Source organism: Equus przewalskii, chromosome 18, assembly GCF_037783145.1.
Source record: "Equus przewalskii isolate Varuska chromosome 18, EquPr2, whole genome shotgun sequence".
Classification (NCBI taxonomy): domain Eukaryota; kingdom Metazoa; phylum Chordata; class Mammalia; order Perissodactyla; family Equidae; genus Equus; species Equus przewalskii.
In genome coordinates, this window is record NC_091848.1 from 49,765,755 (window position 1) to 49,783,176 (window position 17,422).

The following is a 17,422-nucleotide window of genomic DNA, read 5'->3' on the forward strand; positions in this document are numbered from 1 at the left end:
TCTTGATGATAATAGCTGTCATTTTTGAGCCATTATTCTTTTTTTTTTTAAGATTTTATTTTTCCTTTTTCTCCCCGAACTCCCCTGTACAGAGTTGTGTATTTTTAGTTGTGGGTCCTTCTAGTTGTGGCACGCGGGACGCCACCCCAGCATGGCCCAATGAGCAGCGCCATGTCTGCGCCCAGAACCTGAACCAGCAAAACCCCGGGCCATCGAAGCAGAGCGCGCAAACCCAACCACTCAGCCATGGGACCAGCCCCTTGAGCCATTATTCTATTTTAGGCATTCACCCAAGTGCTGTGTATACATTAGCTCCTTACTCACACAAACTTAGGCACTAGGTATTAGTTTTAACTTTTTATTTTTATGGATGAAGAAATTGAAGCTTAGAGAAACTAACACACTTAAAGTTCCAAAAACAATTACACAGCTACGGAGGACAAGGCTGGATTTAAGCCTAGGCTCCCTGATTTGGAATCTCACGCTCTTAACCACTCATATATATATATATATGTATGTATGTATGTATATATGGAAGTAAACACACACACACGTGCACACACACACACACACACACTCACTGTGCTACTTTCCACACTGTGAGGCCTGCAGAGACCTATCTGGTTGCGTGGCAGCAGACTTTGGATGCACCACTTCGTACCATCATTTTTCTTATTTTTTACTTGGCTCATTTTTGTTTTGCATCTAAGTGTATCATTACCATAAATTTTGATGAGTTTCATGTGATCAGGAAGGAGATAATCTGATTGAGCATACTAAGAGTTTGAAGTCCATCCACTTCTATGATTAGGCCTCAGTAGAAAATTGAAATTTCCCAGAAACCATCTCCCTACTGAACATGTAGACTCTTGAGCACTTGAAATCATCATACTATTATCAACTAACCACTCTGAAAGCCAAATGTATTAGTAAATCAGCTCTTTCCTGTACCAGCTTGAATTTTTTATGGTGATTGTTTAAAGATATTCAATGGAAAAAGACTTGTGCAGAACACAAGGCTGTAACTAGAGCAGAACGAGCTCCTCATTTACCGATTTTCTCTTTTGCCTTTAGCAGCATGTAGTATGTTTTCTCACATTTCACCCGTGAAAACAGATTTCTCATCATCTTTTATGGCTTTTTCCCTGTACTGCACTATTCTGTGTCTGGTCCTCATGTTATTCCCTGTGTTAACTAGACTTTAAATTCCTCCAGGTGTGGAGATTGTGGCTGGCTGTGTGCAACGTGGAGGGCACCGAGTTCTTTCCACTCACCCTTGTTCACCAGATTTGCTTGCTTGTTACATGATAAAGAGAGTAGTTAGAGCCCTTTGAAGTGTGTGGAATGTCCCTACACTGGGTTCACTTTGGACATGACATCAGCCTCATCCATTCCTACACCACCAAAGTAGGCCACCTCTGTTTAGTTCATGTTAATGGAATAAATTAATAAAAAATAGTAGTTTTCATTTTCCATTTTCATCACTTAACTATGCTCAATTTATCATTTTCCTTTCTTATTTTTTGTCTTATGTATATTAATTTATTTAATCCCAAAATATAGTAACTTCTTAGAGAACAGGTTGGGTTATCCATACCATGTCTAACATATATTAGTAGACATTCAAAGAATACTTTTAAATTGAAAGGGATAAAAAGCAGTGAATAGTATTGCTGGGTGTTAAAATATTTTCAAATAATGGGGTGTGACTGAGTTGTTTAAGTTAGAGATAAACTAAACTGGGATCTAAACTATTAAATTTTATCAGATGGCCCTAAATATTGGAGTAGTATCAAATTTCAAATCACTTTCAATAATAATAATAAATATTTATTATACACTTACTGTATGCCAGGCGCTGTCCTAAGGGCTTTGCATATGTTAAGTCACTTAAACCTTACAACAACCCTATTAATAGATACTTTTATTATCCCCATTTTACAGATGAGAACATCAAGTCCGTAGAGGTTAGGAAATTTGCCCAGCTTTACATAACTCTTAAGTAGCAGAAGTGGGATTGAATCCTGCCGGTCTGGCCTCATAGTCCTGCTCTTAACTGCTAGCCTGTAATACCTTGTTTCAGTTTATTGTTGTATACGTAAACTTGATAAGAAGACAGACTTCATTTATTTCAGCTCTACAAAAGTACAAACATACTTTGTGTTATCTTGGACTTTAAAAATACCAAAAATAATTTTTAAGAAGAAAATCACATTTTGCGTATGTGCGTGTGAAGAAGACTGGCCCTGAGCTAATATCTGTTGCCTGCTTTCCTCTTTTTGCTTGAGAAAGATTGTCCCTGAACTAACATCTGTGCCAATCTTTCTCTGTTTTATGTGGGGTGCCACCACAGCGTGGCTTCACGAGTGGTGCTTGATCCACACCCGCTGCGAACCCTGGACCGCTGAAGTGGAGCATGCAAACTTAACCACTATGCCTCTGCACTGGCCCTAAGAAAGTCACTTTTTACAGGTTGCTGCCAGTGACTGAAGCAAAAGAAAAGGCCACAAAAATAAATACACTGGCAATTGAAGAACTTTTCAAATCTTGGCTGTCATGTATGGAAACAATGCTGATTCAGTGTTGTAGCTCACCTGGTTGAGCTCTATAGAAACTTCCAATTCAGACTTGCAGATGTGGATATCGTTTCTGTAGGAATTTGGCTGAGATGGACATCACAGCCAAGCACCTGCTATGGTCCTGGAGGCAAGTAATAGCTCTGGAAGATCTGTAGGGTATTTATTCCCTGATTTCTCGAGAAGAGAGACAATGCTAAACAAAGACATGTGCCTGATATTGTTATCAAGTCTGGGGATAGAATTGGGAGTAGATGTTCCAAGGGAAGAAGGGTTCCTGGTGGAACAAGATTCCCATTGAAATGGCAGCGCTTGGTTCATGACTCCCCCAAATGCACAGTGTCCAGTTGATTCAGTGCACACTGGTGAACGGACACCAGATTATTCCTCCAGCTTCACACTGGGCACCTTCTTGCTCACGTCCGTGGACTAGATGATTGCCATGTCTGTCCTAAAGGAAACCTGAAATCTAAGAGTGGAGAGAATTTGATAAGATAAACCTTCAGGAACCAAAAATGGTACCATTGAAGAATATCATCGAAGACAGGCACTCAAGACCATAAGTGAAGCAATTTTTTTAAGAGTCCGTAAACATCTGCATTCAGACTCAACATTTGTGATTTTGGGTATCTTATAGTTTTGTTTCTTTTTTTGTTTGTCTTTTTGAGGAAGATTAGCCCTGAGCTAACATCTGCTGCCAATCCTCCTCTTTTTGCTGAGGAGGATTGGCCCTGAGCTAACATCCATGCCCACCTTCCTCTATTTATATGTGGGAGGCCTCCCACAGCATGGCTTGACAAGCAGTGCATAGGTCCGCACCTGGGATCCAAACCAGCGAACCCCAGGCCGCCAAAGCAGAATGTGTGAACTTAACCGCTGCGCCACTGGGCTGGCCTCGATATCTTACACTTTTTTAGCACTATCTCACTTTCCCTGAATTAATTTTTAAGGAAAAGGAAAAAAATCTGTGTGTTTGTACTTTGGAGACTGCAGGAGCTAGGTAATTTGTCTTCCTCTCTAGTCCATTTTGTGGACAAAATCCCCAAGGGAAAGTGACTTAGCAGCAGCTCTATGGAGGAGAGAGTTAAAAGGCTGAATACCGGGGGTCCTGGACGGAGAGAGACAAAGAAGGGCCAGTACAGGGAACCAGCCTGGGGCTGACAGTGGGGGTGGGGGTCCTTCATAATGAGCAGTACAAATGTGTGAGACATTATTCAGACTATAGGTGATGTTTGGTGTAAGTTTGGATGTAGAGATTTCACAGATTGAGGATAATCCAAGGCTAATCCAGAATCTCCCCTCTCCCCAGCCTGCCACTTCACCCCCTCCCGCTCCCCACAAATGCCAACACCTACTATTTGTCTTTCTAGAAGTACCTCCTTAGAAGATTGCTGATTTGCTGTAAATCCAAACCCAAAAGAGTTTCTACCCACCATGAAAAGGACCAGTGCTCAGAAGAGGTTTCAACCCTGTGTTGGAGGAAGGGAGGCTGGATTCAGGGAGAGAGAGGGGTGGTTTGTATAAAAGACCTCTTCCCTCTTCAGCCCCACCGAACCAGCCGGAAGTGGACCACAGGCCTCTTTCCCAGGGACTCCAGTTGCAGCTGCAATCAGCTCTGCCATCTGATTTCTGCTCATCTCAAGTACCTGGAAGCCCCTTTTCCCTCTGCCCCACCCGACTCATCTTCTTACTAACCAGGCACATCATTCTGAGGAATGTGTGTGCGTGTGTGTGTGATGTTTGATGTTGTGCAGCTTTTCAAATTGAATCTCCTTAAAACTGTGAATGAATATTAGCACAAATAATATACTTAAACTGCTAGGAATACAAGAAACAGCTATTTTATCTTTTGTGTACATGTTATTTTACAATTGAAAAGTTTTGGAAATCCCTTGGATAATATTCGTGAGGTTCTTGGAGCATTCAACATAAAAACACTCTATACATTTTTAAGATGTGGTAGCCGTGAATTTCTAGATTTCATCTTCTCCCAGGAATGAACTATGCGTCATCTAGGTGATCAATCCTACAAAAGCCATCACAGTGGAAGGGTGAGATGCTGCTGTCTTTTGGCAAAAGGAAGTGTCTGTCAGAACAGTGGCCATAACTGCTGGGAAAGAGCCTGGCCCATGTATGGTTTCTAAGCGTAGTCTCGGAAGCCCTGACGAAAGGAATAGCTCTGGAGAGTTGAGTTCTTTGGTTTTCTTAGGGAAAAAATGAGTAAGCCCATAGTCAGCCCTTTTTCCTCTAGGAATTTTGCAGTGCTGAGTTCTCTGCCAAGGAGAAGACTCAGTAGGCGCAAGGCTCTCCTGGACTGCTTGGTTGTGGATGGGCATCGTGAGCCCATGCTTGCTTGCTTTTTTTAAATAAACTTTTTTATTTTAAGATAAGTGTCGATTCACATCCAGTTGTAGGAAATAGTATAGAGAGATTCCCTGTACCTTTTATCTAGTTTCTCCCAATGGTAACATCTCGCAAAACTATGAACAGTATCACAATTAAGATATCGGCATTGATGCGGTCAAGACACAGCACAGTTCCGTCACCGCGAGGATGCCTCCTGTTGCCCTTTATACCATGACCCCTCCCTCTCCCCAACCTATGCTTTTTGAAGAACACTTTGATGCCAATGGTAAAAACAAACTACTTGACAGGCATGAATGTTCATCTTTGTCAAGATGTTTGACACCCAGGAGACAGAGCCAGTCTGAGAGGTGAGTGCTGAGTCTCTTTTCCTGGTATATTCCCATCTCTGCTGTGCTTATTTTCCTAGGGAGATTCTTCTGTATTTTCTTCCTGAGTGTCAGCTGCCATCAGATTTCGGCTACACACCTGTGGAGGAACTTCTAGCAAGTTCTGAGGTAAGCTGGCTTTTTTGAACTCTGAGGGAGTGACAGAATAGCCTGAATTTAATCTTCAGTGAAGAAAAACGTAAAGTGTTACCAGTAAGAGGACATAGAATGGCTTAAGTGAATGAAGATGGGGATCTTTATACCAGTGGATGGCTCAGAATTAAAGCTGCATTTAAAACCAGCGTGGCCGAGGGTTAAAGCAGGTTTGGGAAGAGCTTACAGCCCGAGAACGGTTGGTTGCAAGCATCAAAAGAAACAGGCCATAGTCCCTGACTTCCCTCCCCCTCGCCAAAAGTAGGGTTTCCATCTCTTGGATACACTTCCTCAGCCACCTTTTATGAGGACCTGAGGTGAAGACTGGATGGGTCAACCGTTTTAGGTGCCCAGTGCGCTGGTCGTCTTAGAATCTCTGAAACTTCACTGGGAAAGAGGAAGAAAATTGTGTTTACCAAATCTCCTCTCAGGAAAGCCCCATATATGATTGGAAGGAAAACTTTGATCAGCTACCTGGGGCACACAGGGTGAGCCTCACGCTGGCTCACAATGGGCAGTGCCCAAGCTGCTAAGTCACCACAGGCTGTGGTCAAGCTGAGAGAGGTGTCCAAGCCTGAGGCCACCAGAGCTGCTCACAGGAGTGGAGGAGAAGAGGGCACAGGGCAGGAGGGAAGGGGAGCCCCTTCTCCACCCTCGTGCTCAGTGTGGCTGTGGAAAGCGAGGATACACATGGAAAGGCTACCAGCGAAAAGAGCACCAGATGATTAATTTCGCAAAGTGCCGGGTGCCTAATCTGATCCTAGGTGAAATCCTTAGTTTTCTAATCTACAGTCATTGTTTCTGCTTCTTCACCTTCTGTTCTCACCTCATCCCCTCCCATTGGGCTTCTGACTCCACTCCTTCACTGGGACTGCCTTGTCAGGCAGTGACCGCCATGCTGACAGATGCAGTGGTCACATAAAAGCCTAACCTCTCAGAGGCCTTCAACTGAGTCGAGCACTTGCTCCTTTTTGCAGCACTTTCTCTGGGTAGCTTCCATGACAACACACTTCTCATTTTCTTGTTTGCCTCCTTCTCATCTTCTCTGCTGGCAGCTCCTTCTCTGTTTGGTATCTAAATGTTGGCATGTCTGAGGAGTCGCTCCTGGACCACTTTCTCTGCCTATTAAACACTGTTTCCAAGTGACCTCAACTTATCTCTGACTTAAATACTGTTGCACATGACACTGACTCCCCAGTCTATTTCTCTGGCATTCCCACCCAAGAAACCAGACTCCAGCTACCTTCTTGACATCTTTTTCAATATTTATTATTTATCATTTACTTTTCCTTCACCTTGATTATTTTCATCCGCGAATATTTTTAACCATGTTGTATTAGTTATGTAAGCTGCCTTGATCTTCTTTTGGAATGCGTTGAGGTGTACTTAAGTTAATTAATTTAATTAGACCCAGGCTTACAAGACCCACAGTACCAATGTTGGCCAGTTCTTGGCCTTGATGGGTTTTTTTAATACTAGATACCTGCATGTTATAACTCTGTTGTAGACTGCTCATTCTCTAACAGTTAATATCCTGTTTCTATTATCATTTGCGAAAACAGCTGGAGCAATGCCCAGAGGAGACAAACAAAAAGCTGAAAATATGTATCAACCAGGTAAGCTTCCTTTCAACATAGTCATTTATATTCTAAATGACCCTGTATTCCAAAGGAGAAATAATATACATTTCCAAATGCTAGGTTTGGAAGGAAATCAAATTTGCATTCACTTATCAAGACTTAGATTAATGTGTAGCATATCAGATGTCACAAAGCAACATCTTTTTGAATTTTAAAATATGTTTCCACAGCATAAAGCTTATGAAACACTTGGAATAGGACTGCATTTTGAACAGGAGACATGACATACTGACTCTTTAAGAAATAGATTCACAAGGGGGCTGGCCCAGTAGTGTAGTGGTTAAGTTCACGCACTCCACTTCAGTGGCCAGGGTTCATTGGTTCAGATCCCAGGTGTGGACCTATACACTGCTCATCAAGCCACACTGTGGTGGCATCCCACATACAAAATGAATGAAGATTGGCACAGATGTTGGCTCAGTGACAATCTTCCTCTAGCAAAAAGAGGAAGGTTGGCAATGGATGTTAGCTCAGGGCTAATCTTCCTCACCAAAAAAAAAAAAAGAAAGAAAGAAAGAAATAGATTTACTGAATCCTTGAGACACTGGACTAAACCAGAAATCATTTGTAGATTAACGTTTTTAATTATTTTAGACAATTTGATATCTCTCAGGGGGGTTTTTGCACTCTATCAACAGTGTAAGTTTATGATATTTCCTTTACAAAAGTAGTTATAAATTAATTAATGCTAATGAAAGAAAATAAAAGGAATTTTAAGAAATTCATCCATAGTTCCAAACTATTCCAAGATCACTATTTGGTGTATTTCATTGCAACCTTTCTCTCTCCCTGGGTAGATTTCTTTTTGTTTTTTTACAATCTTCAAATAACACAGTGTATCTAGTTCTTAAAGATTTCTTGGGCGGGGGGGCGGGGGCGGTGGTGAGGGGGCAGAGTCCACAGAGTCTTTCAGTTCTACTTGAGAAATATCTCAAAAATTCATATGCCCTTAACTCCCTTAATTCACACTCAAGGGAACTGAGACTCTCAGATGTGAATTTGGCCACACTGACCTAGAGGATTAGTGTTGGAGCCGGGACAGCCGCTGAGGCCACAGACCCATGATAGAAGCCACAGCAGTCTAAAACTTCTCATGGCACTGGGGTCGATATCGAGATGTCAGCTCTTCACTGACACTCTCCCTGTGTTTGCTCAGACAGGTCCACAGCTCCATCAGTAGCATGTAGACTAGCATCTTCTTTCATGTGCTTATACTTACAGCCATATTTTGGAAAACTGTCATAACAACATGCAAATCTATAAAGACCAGCAGGTGAATGGTACCCCCTGGAGGTGTGCAAAGCACAACTGTAGGCAGAGGCACTGCCTCATCTCTTTTGTAGCGAATGTAGGGAATATTTGAATCTTCTTGTTTTATAAATGAAATAGAATTGTGAAGTAAGTTCCCGAAGACATATAACTAGGCAAACTTGAAATCATAATTAGAACCTAAACCAGATTTCTTCTTAGAAAGGCAAATCACAAAGTATTTGAATTTTCGGATGTGCCTCAATTTACCACCCCTGTTGATAGATGTGCCTCTGATGTTTCTACGCTGCCTGCTGGACTGTGATAAGCAACTGGAAAGGAAGGAATATTGTAGTTCTTAGTTTCCTGTCATTATTCAACTGCAAAGTGAGTTTATTGTCTGAATAATATTTTGTTGAAAAATGAGTAATTCAACGTTTTCAAGTTGAAGGCTGACTTGTCGACATTTCCTAACTAGAATAAAAGGCAAAGTTTTCTTTCAATATGTTTTTGACGCTATTCTATTACTAATATAATTTTCATCAATGAATGTAAAACTGATTGCCCAGAAGCCACTGGAGCCGGGTACGGAGCTAGGCCTTTGATTTACGTTACCTCATTTAACTCTCACAACAGCTGTGGGAGGCAGGTGTCACCATCTCCACATTAGTAATGAGGAAATAAATGGACAGTCAGAAAGATAATATTCCATGTCATGATGCAAGTGAGCAGATTCAGGATGGCAATCCAGGTTTGTCCTACTCCAAGGCTCATTTCTCTGCACCACTTTCTTCCATCCGATTCTTATCCAGACTGTCATACTTCATCCTTCTGATGGAGTTTGCACCTGTTACTTGCAATAGTGTCCTACAGCTTCCCAGTCTGTTGGTATTAAAGAGTTACTGTTTACTTACTAGAGACCTTGACATTACATGATGAGGTGTATATGGAGAGACGCTGACAGTGAAATGCTGGCGGGGAGGGGCGTGTGGTAGGCAGGTTGTTTAGTGTCCCACCAGGACTTGTCCCGACTGTAAGTGTGTGGCAGCCAGCTTGAGGAAGTACCAGTAAGGCTCCCGGATCTTCCTGCAGATGTTCACCTGCTGGTTAGGGATCCCTGATTTAAATACTTACGCTGTAAAACTTAGAAACTTGCTAAGAACTAGATTGTCATACATCTGTTTATTCAGGCTTCTATATGTCCTTCATGTCTGTTTCTAAATGGTATTTTTTCGGTGTCTACACTATCAGTAATGGAGCCGGGTAGTTAGGTCTTCGAGGCCAGACTGAATAAGGTAAGTGTTTATTCAAGGTGAACAGTGTTAGCATCGATGATGAGTAGCATCCTCCTAAGGTTCAGGGCATGTGGAATTCAAAGAATCAAAGCAAGCGGAACAGTCAGGAGACCATGAGTTCCTCTTGAAACTGAGATGTTGCAAGCGAAATACCGAACAGTTGGATTCTCGACTCCCTCTCACATGTAACTGCTCGTCTTGAGGACTTTATTAATGACGCTAGCTACTAACTATTAAAATCACTCCTTGAAATCCATGTAGAGGACAAATCTATGCAAGTTGCTTTAAGGTGTATACTTTTAATAACGGGAGCCACATCAAAGCACAGAAGGACCCTTGATAAGTCACAGACTTCTTTGGTCACCTTACCCTGACCACACCACTAATTTTCATAACTGCTATCAGAGTAGTAGATGGCTCATGACAGTATTGGTGGTCCTGTACAACCTGACCCAAATGACCAACTTTTATTCTTTCCTCTCACAAGCCATCTGCTCCATCCAAAATGGAATTGCTCCAGCCTACTAGACTGGCCTGCCTCTTAGTCTTTCCCCTGCTGGCCCCCAGAGTACTCCTGTCCACTCTCCCAGCCCACAGTTGGCCTCTTGAAATCCTGCTCACCCTGTGGAGAGCCTAGTCAGTGCTACCTTCTACGTCAAGCCTTCCTCAGTCTCTCCTTGTGAAATTAATCTTGACTTTCTGTGTTCTGAGAGAGACTTCAAACTCTATTTTAGCGTTAATTAAATTTTCTGTCTTATACTGTAGTAGTTTCTTGTACTTTATTTTCTCCCCAACTAGATGACAGAATCCTTGAAGTTAGCAATCCTCTCTTATCAAACTCTGTATCCTGGCGGCATTCAATGAGTACCTTTGAATGCATGTGGGCCACACTGTTTGTGTGTTGAATCACAGCTCATTGTTTCTGCCGTAGCATCTGCCGCATAAACACTCACGTGCGTATCCCCATCGGCGGGGAACAAAATCGATAGATGCTGTAGGCCTGCCTTACTTTATGCGAACTTGTTGGGATTCTGGAGCTCCAGAACTGCTAGAGCTCTGGCTTTTTAAATTCAAGGCAGAAAATTAGAATCTTAGTTGAATATCCTTCTTTTCAAATCTTAATTCCATTCTGAATTAATGGAGTTTGTGATTTTTTTCCATTTTTGATCCACCACAAATACCTCTACAAGAGTAGGTTTAACGCCAGAACTAAGCCTCTCCTCTGGTTACAATTCTCTACTCACCTGAATTAAAATGTTAATGCAACCAGAGGCCCTTTTACCTTAAGGTTAAGAAGTTGTCAGAATTCTGCCTTTTACAGAAACTTCCTGGAGATGTTAGCCTGAGAAAGGCAGAAGAATAAATCGGGAAACTGGCTGGTAGTGTTTGAAGGAAATATAATTTGCTGTTACAAAATTTTTACAGTGAACTTTGAGAGACTGGATGTGGCTTTGAATGTAATGTGCTATATAAACATTTTAATGTCATACTGTATTAACAGTGTTGTCTTCTGAACTTTTTATTTTGAAATAGTTATAGATAGCCAGGAAATTACAAGATAGTGGAGAGATCCCATGTACCCTACACCCAATTTTTTCCCCAGTGCTTACTTTTTACATAATTATATCATTATAGTACATATCAAAACCAGGAAATTGAAATTGCTGAAGTGTGTGTCTCATTTTAACATATGTGTAGATTTGTGTAACCCCCGCCAAAATCTGGGTACAGAGCTCCCATTATGACAGAGATCTCCCCGTGCTATCCCCTCATGTTCACAACCCCGTGTGCACCACCCCTGACCCAGGGCAACCACTCATCTCATCTCTATCTCTATAATTTTCTCATTTCAGGAATGTTATGGAATTGGGCTCATTCAGTGTGTGTTACTTCATGATTGGCTTTATTCACTCGGCATAGTGCCCTTCAGATCCATTCAAGTGTAGAAATACAGTCATGCGTCGCTTAACGACGGTGATTTGTTCTGAGAAATGCATCATTAGGAGATTTCATTGTTGTGTGAATATCATAGATGTCCTTACAAACCTAGATGGTATAGCCCACTACACACCTAGGCCATATGGAACTGATCTTATGGGACCCCCATCATATATGCGGTCTGTTGTTAACTGATACGTCGTCATGCAGCACGTGACTGTAGTATGTTCCTTTCTATTGCTGATGAGCAATACTGTTGTTTTTCTAAATAATGTTGTTTTTAGTAGTTTATATATCTTTTTAATTTTATTTGTTTTGTTTTTTGTTGTATATTTTATAAAAAACTGTTTCTTGGCTATTGTTTAGAATGGCAAAAGCTATAAAATTCTAGAGGTCTGAAAATTAAGACCTCTAAGTGGCTGGTGACATCTGAACTCTCTGTGACCCTGTCCTCCTTATTCCAGCTGAGCTGACTTTATTTCCCTTACTCCACCTTCAGGCCGTGGGAGATGTTGCTCCCTGGGTTTGACTGAGGCCTCCATAGGAAGCATCCAGGAAAGCTTCTTGGAGGAGGTGGTTGTTGCCTTAGTTGTAAGTCATTGACTTCATGTAGGTTGAATGGAGGATGTTTGAAAGTAGATTTCCCTCCAGTATCTCAGAAAGTAGCCTGGATTTGAAGGCCGGATTGGCCCATGTCTCTGAAATCCCCTTGCTGTGGATGCTGTACACGTGCTCTCCTAATTCCCTCCTGTTTAGTGCTGGCTGTGTGGCAGGCATTGGAAATATAGAGGTGAACAAAACTATTTTTTTTTTTTTACATTGAGGATACATTCCAGAGGGAAAGACAGATAACAAACACTTAAACAAAACATAATGTAGTGTCACATAGTGATTGATACTAGCCACATAAGTAAATAAATATAGGCTAACATATGTAATGTACCGTAAAATAATTGTGCAGGGCTGACGGGTAGAGAGTGAAGTGTGTTGGGGAAGGGAAGGCTATTTCAGATCCAGTGAGCAAGGGCTATCTGAGCCGTGTTTCCCCACAGACCTGAGGCAAAGAGTGAGGCCTGCTGTAGATCTGGGGTCAAACTTAGCAAACAGAGAAAGCAGCCAGGGCGATGGGCCTGAGGCAGGAACGAGCTTGGTGTCTTCCTGGAAGAAGGAGGCCAAGAACTCAGGAAACAAGGTAGGAATAGGCAGAGACAGGTCAAGACTTCAGAGTCTAATTTCTGGTGCCCTCACACGAGCTTCCAGGCAGTTTAAGACTCTAAAAACCTAAGATATCTTCACATGGCAATCTGCAAACCTCACAATTACATCTCAGCTTTAATAAAATACATTATATATGTGTGTGAGTATGTATGTGTGTGTGACACACAAATATAGGACCAACGTTTGCCACCGTGAAGTGTATTGGGGGTCCCTGCTCCCAAACACTCCCCTCAATTAATAGCACATGGAAACATAAATAATTGGAGGGTAAGTTGCTGATGTATATCTAAGTCAAGTCCTTCAAGTCAGGACTTCAGTTCTCTTTAATTTAATGGAGACTCCGCACCTCTCAACTCTAACAATATCTGTGCCTTACTTGGAGCACAACACACTTTCCCCCCTAAGGTATGCTGTTTGCATACTTGTATTAGCTCATTCTGTAGACTAGAAGCTTCTTGAGGGCAAAGACTGAACCTTATATATCTTGGTATCACCTATAATAAAATTCAGTGCTTTGAATTTAGGAAGTAGTTAGTGAATGTCTATTAAACAGAATCAATATATTGTGGGATTTTTTTTTTCTGTTTAAAGGATTTTATAGAAAGAGGAGAAATTCATGAGGTCATTGAGTGCTTCAAGGGGATGATATGGACAATGTCTGGGAAGAGCCTGCGTGTATTAGTGAGTGTGGTGGAGGAAGGGGAAGCAGGGAAGGGTAGACCCTGAAGACCAATGAGGCTGCCTTACAGTTTTCCTGGCAACCCAGTCATATTAGAGCACAGAAATCTCCTTATTACACAAACATTCAAAGGTTTGTCAAAACACGATTTGCCCTGCATGTCTTTTCTCGGAATATCCCCTGGCCCCTGAAATGTTGATACAAGCAATTAATGTCATTTTGAAACTGAAGCTTTTGGCCTCTCCATTCCCTCTTTTTACTCTGTGAGTACCTCAGGGACAAGATGAGCACTTGGGAAACAACCGAGACTCTTGAATGAGCAAAGGTCATGTGCATAAGTATGTGACCATACCCTTTACATCAAGATAAGCAACCTGAAGAGAGTGACAGAATAGGAATTTCTCTTCCTGTAGCTTCTGTGTTGTTCAGATGCTACAGACTTGAATTATAAATAACACAACACCATCTGCCAAGAAAGCCCCGAGTGGCGGGCCATTCTGTCATTGCCCATGAGCTACTAGTGCTGTGGAGAGAGTCACAAGCACCTGCCCCCTTTGGGTCTTGAATAATCGGGTATCATTGCTGAGAGAACAAATTCAGCCATTACTGGGTTGAACCTTCTTCCTTCCAAAGCAAGGGTCTCCGAGCCCCCCTTGGTGTCCCTTTCTTGTTCTTATGTTAGAGTTACTGGACTGTTGATCATTTTTCTTCCTCTCTCTTCCCTTTCATCAGATTTTAAGTTCCTTAAAGGTATCAACATGTCTTAAGTTTAGATCTCCCATAGTGCCTGCATACAGAGTTGACTCTTGGTACATATCTGCTGAGTTGGAGTATGGAATTGCTTTCTGATAGTAGAGAGAAAAGTAATGTTTTAAAAATATACTGAAACTGTTTTTAAAAACATTCCCAGATCCAGAATGTTTACATGGTCCAATATGAAAAAAAACTAAAGAGAAAAATGCACTCTATTATCCATGATGCAAATAGAAGAGGAGTAGTTAATGAAATATCTCTGGGACAATGTGAAAGAAAAAGAAAAATTGCTGAAGATAAACTGAATAATCTTCGTGTGAAACTGGCGGCGTTGTTGCAGAAACTTCAGCTGGTAAGTAACGAAGTTGTGCTGGAGTGGTAGGAACATACTTTGGAAAGAGTAGTTGGCTAGTATCTTCTCCTAACATAGTCATCCACTTACTGACTTTTGACAAATTACTTAACCTGGCCCTTACTCTCCCTGTAAGGATGTTGAAATCATAAATAAACAAACTTTGAAAGTATATCTTAGAACACTTTTTAAAAGTCTTTTATTTTTTGTCTTAAAAATATCAGTCTTTGCCTGTGCTGTTGGTATAGTTTGATCAACTGTCACCTCAAGAGCATATTTCCAGTAGGAAATTTTTTCTAGTTTTTTCACACAACAAAATATTTTAATTTTTATCCTAAAACATAAATAAAGATTGACTTTTCTAGGGCCAGCCCCAGTGGCCTAGTGGTTGAGTTTGCTGTGCTCTGCCTCGGTGGCCTGGGTTTAGTTCCCAGACACGGACCTACCACTCGTTGGTGGCCATGCTATGGCGACAGCTCACATACAAAGTACAGGAAGATTGGCCACAGATGTTAGCTCAGGGAAAACCTTCCTTGGCAAAAAAATAGACTTCTAATCTCAGAGGAGAGGTCAGGAAACATCATGTAAGTATGAATTCCTGTCTGTCTTGTTTGTTTGTGTATTTGAGTGCCTAAGGAATTGGCCTTCTATGATAGATTGAGCTAATGAGGAAAGGTCCATCTCCTACCATAGCACATAGAAATGGTGGATAAAATTCATCAACAATTAAAATGTATATAGCCAAAGTTGAAGTCTTTCTGTAGATGCTAGAAATAAACTGAGAAATCAACAGTGAGGCTAGGAAGCACGTGGCATTTTGTACCCAGACAGAGCCCTGAGTCTGGGAGAGGACACAGGGCCTTCCTGGGCCATGCAGGGGGAGAGGGCAGGAGCTGAGTCCCCTACAGAGAGCCCTGACTGGAGGAATGGAGGACTGTATTGCCCATGAAGGGGGTGGAGGAAAGACAAGGAAACTCGCTGAATGTCAGTATAGTACATGATGAGCGTGGACTTTAAAGGTATCTGCTGGGGTTTCAGTCCTGGCTTTGAACATTTCAAGGTAAGAGTCCATTCCTCCTCCAAAAAATATACATCTTTTGGTTTCTCTGGGATGTCTCTTGTATTAAATACAAAATAAAAAACACAAAAAATATTTTTGCCCCATTTAAGTCTGTAGCCAAAAGAGAAGATCCCTCCCTTGGGTGGGATTGCCTTGGGCGGTCTAGGCAACAGTTAAAGTGTTTCATTCTTAAAATGAAAAAGGACAATTAATTCTGTTTTAACGTAATGATAATTATATTTGTGCTTCTATCAACAATACTACTTAAACCAATTATTCGAGTTTAGTTATTGCAGTAAGAGTGGGATTTGAGTGTTCCTTTTGGTTCTTGTGGCTGTAAAGGGTGGCAGATGATTTCGTGTGTCAAAGGTCTGGTAGAGTCTGGTACACGTAGAGTTTCAGTGATGGTTGTTGTTTCACCAGCGGGAAAAACTAAAGAGACCAAATAAATTCTAGATCATAGAATTGCATACCACTCTCCGTCTAAAAAGTTCATAAAAATTATTGGTTCTCATAATAGCAAATCTATGTTTGGCTAGGAGAAAAAATGAAAGAATAGTAATTTACTCCTCCTTCTATGTCAAACCCCTGGGTTCCCTTGCAGTAGCCAGAGTAATTATCCTAATTTAATTTGCTTTATTCACAGAGTTTGTTAAGGAGGTGAAGGGCTTTAGCCAGCAGAGTATGAAAGGTTTTATCTAGTATCATTGGAGAGGCACTCAAAGGGCTCCTGCTCAGATATATTTACTCTCATCCTCCACTTGAAGTTTCCATTTTCACCCTACTGATAGCCAGAGCAACTGTGGTGGACTGGAGCAGAGACGTGAGATGAGTTGGCCTGAAGCATATGGATGCGGCAGGCACATGAAGAAGCTGGGGCCCAGCCCACCTGACATCCGAGGAGGAAGGCTAGTCCACCGGGCAGAGAGCAGCAGCCAAAGGATTAGACGAGACCAAACAGACCAAGAGAGTCAGTGTCACGATGGGTCCCACAGGGCATTCATTCCTCAGGGTCACTGAATGTTCAGAAATCTAAGTGATTATCAATATCGTGGAAACCTGTGTGCAGGAACAGGGCCCTAATCATGAAGTTGGGACTCAGTGTGGTTCAGCCATTTTGGAGGACTGAGCAAATCTAGGGCAGAGGGGGCAAAGCAGAAGCACATTTAATGGAACCAGGCAAGGGAGGGAGAAACTAGGATGGTGGTTCCAGACTCTTACTGGGAACAATAATAAAGTTAGGATTATTTCAGAAAGGTCCTTCCTAAAAATTCTTTTATCCATCAGCTCACTTGGAGAGTGAGTTGATCCTGAGGAAGTAAGATTTAGGTCAGTAAAGAGGAGCATTTGCCCAGCTGTTCATGGACCAAGGAGCCCAGGGAAGGACAGCATGAAGTTACCCCAACAGAGAACTGGGGGAAACAGAGCGAAGGAGGCAGATCAGAACAGCAATCCAAGGGCTGTGGGGAAGATGCTGCTGAGGATAGAGGAGAAACGGAGAAGCCAAAATTCACCTGCTCATCAGCTTTGCTTGTAAGGCCAAAGAGTCAAGAATTTTTAGAATGGGAGATGAGAGCCTGTAACAGAGAAGCGGGGCCAAGAGATGGGGGGAGGCTTAGGATTATGACAGGTAATTCAATAGAAGGAAAAATACCGGTTGAACTCACTTGCACTAAAGAAGAAAAAAATGATCCAAGTTCCTAATCACTTGTAAGCATAAAAGGAGATGAAATGTGAAAATGTTTTGAAAGGTTAAAAGCATTATTCCAATGCAAAGT

General features: G+C 41.8%; 1 protein-coding gene across 1 annotated transcript in view; it reads left to right on the forward strand.

Moving 5' to 3' along the window:
* The window catches only part of MORC1 (MORC family CW-type zinc finger 1), a 168,081-nt gene that overhangs the window by 149,710 nt on the left and 949 nt on the right, over positions 1-17,422 (forward strand). The window contains exons 24-26 of the mRNA XM_070582769.1: positions 5,350-5,437; positions 7,024-7,077; positions 14,390-14,584. Of these exons, the coding sequence (XP_070438870.1) occupies positions 5,350-5,437; positions 7,024-7,077; positions 14,390-14,584 (337 nt within the window). The remainder of the gene's footprint in view (positions 1-5,349; positions 5,438-7,023; positions 7,078-14,389; positions 14,585-17,422) is intronic.